Raw genomic sequence first — 6,370 nt, 5'->3', positions numbered from 1 at the left:
ATGGAGAGGCTCTCGCACCCGGTGACCCACAAAAAACTTTTCTTTTAAAACTTAATATTTATCTCTATAGATTTTATCATTCCCCATACTTTAGGGTTTTTAAAAAAAGGACTCGGTTTCTATGCGTCCAATCCCGCATATGTAGAAATGCGGGCTTCTTAATAAATCTATTTTTTAGACGGATTTTAAGACTTAATTTTTAAGGACATGTAATTCTAACATAGAAATCAAAAATATAAAATAAATAAATAAATTTTAAAAATTAAAAATAATAATTCTAATAAGAAAACATTTGGACAGTTAGTTTCTATTGTTTTTCGATGGAACACTTACTTGCATCCATCTTTAAGATGGATGTTTTACACTTTCTTGACCCATGTGTAGAAATGCAGTCCAACCTGCATCAAACAATTTTGCTTAAAACAATGGCCTGGTAAGATGAGTTTTATTTGGTATATAAAGCTCGAGCTCTCTGTAAATTTAGGGAATCCGTCCATGTTTGATGGTTTGTCCAAGAGAGTCACGACCGGAAAGTCCCAACCAGGGCAGCAGGAGTCGTTCATAAACCTCGGCGTTTCACGGGTGCGAAAAGCCGCGTTTGACAAAATGGTTGGGAATCACGGAGGCGCGTGTTTCATACTCCAGGGGGAGCATTCAGTACACATGCATTTTTTGAGGAAAGACTTTTCTATTTCCCAACTAAATGAAATTAATGCATGATTTATGCAAAAGAAATTGCATACTAAATTATTAGATTTGACGGAAGAATACTGGATGGTCCTCATTTGAGATTTGAGCAGTATACTATGCTTTTTAGGGAGCATAGTTTCTATCTATTGGGGTGGGTTTCTTCGATATCAAGTTTTGGAAATCATTTAAGAATCATTGGACCATTATTCTTAAAAAAAAACAAAAAAAAAAATGAAATTTAAGTTTTCTAGCACTCAGGTCTCACTAAATATTGGACGGTCTATTTTCAATCTTGAAACACTATTTTTTTTTTTTTCAAGTATATGAAGGGAAAAAAAAAAAACAAGAAATGCACCGGAGGGAGAATTAAATCTTTCATCTTAGGTTTGAACCGGTTGCAATTCTGCAAATATGTGGCCGGGATGATACACTTATGGTGATCTCGCCTCGTAGGTGAACTAATGAAATGCACCCGAGGGAGCATGAACAATTTCATCTTTCGTATTTATTTCTTTTTTTTTCCAAAACAAGAAAAAATAGAAAAATTTTAGGGAAATGAGGGAACGGTGATCCGCAGTGCAGCTTCGACGCATGTCCGCGTGTCTTTGATGTGAGAGATACGAGGCATGGCCGAAGTCGGACGATGGATGATTCTTTCTCTCTCTAACTCCTCGAACTTATCCGCTAGTAGTACCCACGTCATTGCCAGCCCCTCCACGGAATCTTCACGGGAATATTCAAAATTCAAATACTATTCTTCTCCTCCCTTTCGTGAAGTTTCTATAAACCCCTAGGCTTTATAAAAATAAAATAAAGCCTCAATTTCAATTCTCTTTTTAAAAGTATTTTAAGCAACAAAAATTTTTATAATTTTTTAATATTATTTTTTAACATCAATAATAAAATTTAAAACTAAAAAAAATGTAGAGATCTTGCGGATCCATTAACACTAAATAGACATATCTTTATGATTCTTTAAAATTAATTTCCAACCCCCCATAATAAATTTCTAAAACTAAAAAAATATACAAATTTTACAGATCTATTAACACTAAATAGATCTATTACATGTTATTTTTAGAGTTTAACTTCATTAGTTTTCTTGACAACCGTAATATTTAAGCTGAGTTGATCATTTCTATGATTTTCTAATGCTAAAATTCTTATTAATTTTAGATGATTTATAATAGGAGGCTTTACTTATTTTGGTAGGGCGGCAGCCCTATGAAACCGTTTTCTTTCTTTTTGACTCCTCGGGAAGAATATTCAACCTTTCTTTGTTTTATTTATTTTATGTCTGCTTCTTTCTTTTAAAAGATGGGAAAAGTTTACGTAGAGCTCTAAACAAACAAATTTGAGCCTTTTTCAAAAATTTCATGAGATTTTTTTTAATGTTCAAATATCTTCAAATTGATCTTCTCGACATCAAAATACATGAACAAAAAAAAAATAAGATTTCAAGTTTTAGAAATAAAACATATTTTGAGACTCAGCAAAAATTTAAAACAACCTTTATTGACAAGTATTTGAAGGTGGGGTCTAATTTAGATGTTTTGAGCCTAGGGTCTCAAAGCTCACCCCCTTAACAGATTCGTCTGGTACGCGACGGGCCGACTTCGATCGTAACACCATCTGCTTTCTCTCTCCTGTTTCTCTCTCTAGAATTGATGTGGGATATTCTTGCAGCGGGGGTTTTATGCCGAGATCCCTGACCACTGCTCTTGGGCGGACCCAGCGATGCTTATTCTCTCTGCTTTAATTGAATTTGAAGGAACCCATCACCTCTGTTTCTCACTCTAAACCTTATCTTTACCTTTCCTGTCCTGCGAGACATGGGATCTTGTGAGAGATTGAAAAGTTGCAGAGAATACATGGAGGCCTTAGAAGAGGAGAAGCGCAAGATCCAGGTGTTTCAGCGTGAGCTCCCCCTTTGTTTGCATCTAGTGACACAAGGTTTTAATCCATCCTCTTCTCCCTCTCTCTCATGTGTTGAGTAGTTTCATTGCTGTCTCTGTTTTGATGGGTTTGTTGTGGGGCTGAGCAGCCATTAATACCTGTAGGGAACAGCTTGAACTTTCGAACGAAGAGGTGCCGGCTCGATCAGGGTATGGTGAGACTTCGGGCGAGGACCCTCCTTTTGAAGAATTTTTTCCTTTGAAAAGAAGCACTTCTGAAACAACACAGGCTCCTGCTGGAGAGAAGAAGAGGAAACCAGAAGACCAAAACGATAAGCCAGATTGGCTCAGGTCGGTTCAGCTTTGGAACTCTGATGCAGATCCATCAAGAAATGAGGTATGAGTCATATTACAAGCATTTAAAAAGAAGCCTTTTTTTTAGAGAGATTAAGAGGCATTTCACAAGTAATGTGCAGGATGCAGGTTTGAATCCGAAATTAGGAACTAAGAAACAGAGAGGAGCATTTCAGCCCTTTTCTAGAGAGAGAGAAGGGCGAGCCGAAGCGGTTTCAGGGAGTGGAAATGAACGGGTGAAAGTAAGGGAGAAGGAGAGAGAGAGAGAGAAGGAAGGGCAGCCGAACAGGAAATCAAGGAGATGCTGGTCCCCTGAGTTGCACCGCCGTTTCTTGCATGCGCTTCAGCAACTAGGAGGCTCACATAGTTAGTATCCATCTCTTTCTCTCTCTAAGATTTATCAAACAATCTCTTTCTCTCTATCTCTCTAAGATTTATCAAACAATCTCTTTCTCTCTATCTCTCTAAGATTTATCAAACAAAAATTGATGGCTTTTAATTTTGCAGCTGCTACTCCGAAGCAAATCAGAGAACTGATGAAGGTAGATGGCCTCACCAATGACGAAGTCAAAAGCCACCTGCAGGTAATTTTTTGCCTTTACAATTCCCGAGAGATTTGTGCTTTTGATCAAAATTGGGCAGAAAAAGGACTTTGTGCTCACTCTTTTTTCTTGTTTTTCACTTTACTTTTAGCACGTAAAAATCGTTAGCAACCCTTTAAATTCAGGGTGAGGTTTGTATAAGGTTTCAACCTTATACTATTGCAGTAAGCTGTACCTCAAAATTATGCCGAACCTGCAGTTTCCGTGCAGAAAAGCTTTCCAATGATATGAAAAATCTAATGTTTCTCTTAGTTATGAAATTTAAGGTTCTAAAAATAGTGATGATCAAGCAGATCTATGAAATCTTGAAAATGAATGGTCCAGATAGAAGATGAGTTATTCCTAGGAATAAAAATCCCCTTTTTTTCTTGTATATGAATCTTGAGGTCGAGATGACGATTTGAGGATTTTCCAGAACAAGAACAACTTTCGCTGATGGGTATTTTAGGTGCACCTTAGTATAATGTTGACACCTTATATAAACTTTTTGACTTGTATACTTTTTCTACCCCGTTTTATAGAAGTTTGATTTAGTTTTAGGAACACCACCGCCTAAGTCTCTATTTTCTCCCTCCATAACCTAGGGAGAAATCTGTTACAACATTTAATTTTATTTCTCATTTGCCACCAAATCCCTATAACCAATTTTATGTGCCAGAGAAAAGGTCTGGTAGTACAATAGGGAAAATATTTGAACATTTCCCAATAGAATCATAAGTGTAGGATGATATATTGTATGTCGCGTGCAGCACACGAACAACATACTGCATGTTGTACGAGCATCTTAACCTCAAGAATAGAGGAGGATGGAGATGAAACCTCCTCTCAAGTCTGCCAATTTCGTTCTGTTTTTGGTTTTTTTTTTTTAGATTTGCTAATCTGACACGGGAATCGAGGATCTAACTAGGATTTGTGGTGGACTGACCAAGTTCCATACTGAAATCGGGAATCGGGAATCAATCTGACTTAAAGGCGCTCATCAAAGGGCCTGACAAATGTGTTTGAAGATAGGGCCCAGTTCCCGCTCAAGTTATTTTTAAAATTTTTAATTTGTTTACTATTTGAAAGTATAAGATTAATATTTTAATGTTCTCCTAATTTGCCCAGATAATTTCTTATCTAGATCAAGATTTGCGGATCCATATTAGCCCAATGTTCACACATTGAATACTAGTTTTCTCAATAAACATAACTTGGTAGCTCAATATAGATGTATCACACACTGTTGGTTTGTAGCAAAAAAACATTCCCATATAGCAAAATTTAGGGCAAGAAAGTATGCTTGCGCCCCCATCCACCATCTGTGGGAGGAAAGACTGCATATCTTTTGCAGGGGATGGATAATCTCAATGATTGATGAGAGGTTTTGGTGTTGGCGGTGCTTGTGCATGAAAAAGGGAGTGTGCAAATATACTCATGGCGGTTACTTTGTGGGATACTTGGCAATGGATAGTAGAGATGAACCACTATGTTGCTTTTATGCTTGTAACAGTGGCTCACCTCCTCCATCCATCAATAACATTGTACTGGTTACTTATCAATGGACACTGAAGATGAACCATTTTTTTCCCATTAGGTCTATAATGGAAGCTGATTTTTACCATGCGTTGACAAATATTTGTTGTAGATTGCCAATCTGATTACCCCAATATATCCCTGTCCCTGCAAGCATTTTTTACATATGGCCCAAACATAAAATTGAATGGTATTGAGGTTGATTTTTTATAATGATGTGTATACGTTGGCTTGCAGAAGTATAGACTCCACACAAGGAGGCCAGCAGCTGTCCCGGCTTCGCAGCCCATAAATCCTCAGGCCCCTCAATTTGTTGTGGTGGGGGGCATTTGGGGACTCCCAGAATATGCAGTTCCAACCCCATCCCCTGTTACTTGCGGTGCAATCTACGCTACCCCAATCAGACCACTGCCACCACCATGTCAGGAAGCACATCAGGAGAAGTGCTCTCCTACCGGACCCTTGCACTCAGATGCCGGCCAAGGAGTGCAGAGGGAGGGTGGTGCCTCATTTAGAGATGAACATAGTGCTTCTGCCTCTTCTTCTTCAGCTCGTGCTGTCTCCTCTGAAGGAAATTCAGCAGTTCTATGATTCTTTCCTGCTTTCTTTCTTGTACAATGTGTAGTTTACATTTCATTGTTTTGTTGTCCACAAATAAAACTCATAGTTTTGATCTACTTCTCGATGTCGCCTCTTCAGATGTGAGACAAAGATGGTATGAAGCTTAGTGGAAGCAAATGATTAATTTTTTCTAATATTTGTTTTAAAAGAGATTACTATTTTCTTCAATGGTGATTGATGTTGGAGTTATGGCCGGTTGTAGGTTTTGACCCTCTCATTTTATGATAGTTCTTGGTCACAATGGGATTGAACAAGAACACCTTACTTAGCGAACTGGGATCAGGAGAGTTGTAAACCTCATATCATGAGGGTTACATGAAGGGTTTTTTTAAAATCGTGGGGTTTGAGGGTTTTCTCTAGTCAGAGTCGATATAAGCTCATCTCATGATTGTATGAGATTGGGCAAGAAAGTTGGATATGCACATATAAGCTATTTTAGAATCACATTTGAGAATAAGCCTTGTGTTAGAAGGCTAAGCTTGAAGAGAACATGAGCCAAAATCTTGGCATCAAGCCTTCTCACAACTTGCATATACAATCGCAAATAGAAATCCACTCTTTCAAGATGTGATTTGTTTGAAAGAGTTATACATATGTTTTAAGAGAGAGGACTCTCGTATCTATAAGAGTGCATGTCTCTAAGGATACAATTGTAATCTTTAAGATCTGACCATCTATTAGGTCAATTTTGAT

The 6,370-nt window shown here is 37.7% G+C and overlaps 1 protein-coding gene across 1 annotated transcript; it reads left to right on the top strand.

Moving 5' to 3' along the window:
• Nucleotides 1-251: 251 nt before the first annotated feature.
• LOC18426838 (transcription factor HHO3) lies at nt 252-5,845 on the top strand. The gene is made up of 5 exons (XM_006833476.4): nt 252-2,643; nt 2,735-2,982; nt 3,062-3,305; nt 3,447-3,523; nt 5,294-5,845. The coding sequence occupies exons 1-5, from the start codon at nt 2,523-2,525 to the stop codon at nt 5,645-5,647; spliced, it is 1,044 nt and encodes a 347-aa protein (XP_006833539.3). The 5' UTR covers nt 252-2,522; the 3' UTR covers nt 5,648-5,845.
• Nucleotides 5,846-6,370: the final 525 nt, after the last annotated feature.

The sequence above is a fragment of the Amborella trichopoda genome, chromosome 12 (assembly GCF_054954075.1).
Source record: "Amborella trichopoda isolate Santa Cruz 75 chromosome 12, AtrichopodaSantaCruz75HAP2 v2.0, whole genome shotgun sequence".
In the NCBI taxonomy this organism is placed as follows: Eukaryota; Viridiplantae; Streptophyta; class Magnoliopsida; order Amborellales; family Amborellaceae; genus Amborella; species Amborella trichopoda.
Note: the sequence above shows the minus strand (reverse complement) of the source record. Positions and strands in the feature narration are given on the sequence as shown.

Coding starts and splice junctions, on each gene's coding strand:
- LOC18426838 (XM_006833476.4), top strand. CDS start 2,523: ATGGGATCTTGTGAGAGATTGAAAAGTTGCAGAGAATACATGGAGGCC. Junction 2,983..3,061: donor CAGATCCATCAAGAAATGAG/GTATGAGTCATA, acceptor AGTAATGTGCAG/GATGCAGGTTTGAATCCGAA. Junction 3,306..3,446: donor GCAACTAGGAGGCTCACATA/GTTAGTATCCAT, acceptor TTAATTTTGCAG/CTGCTACTCCGAAGCAAATC.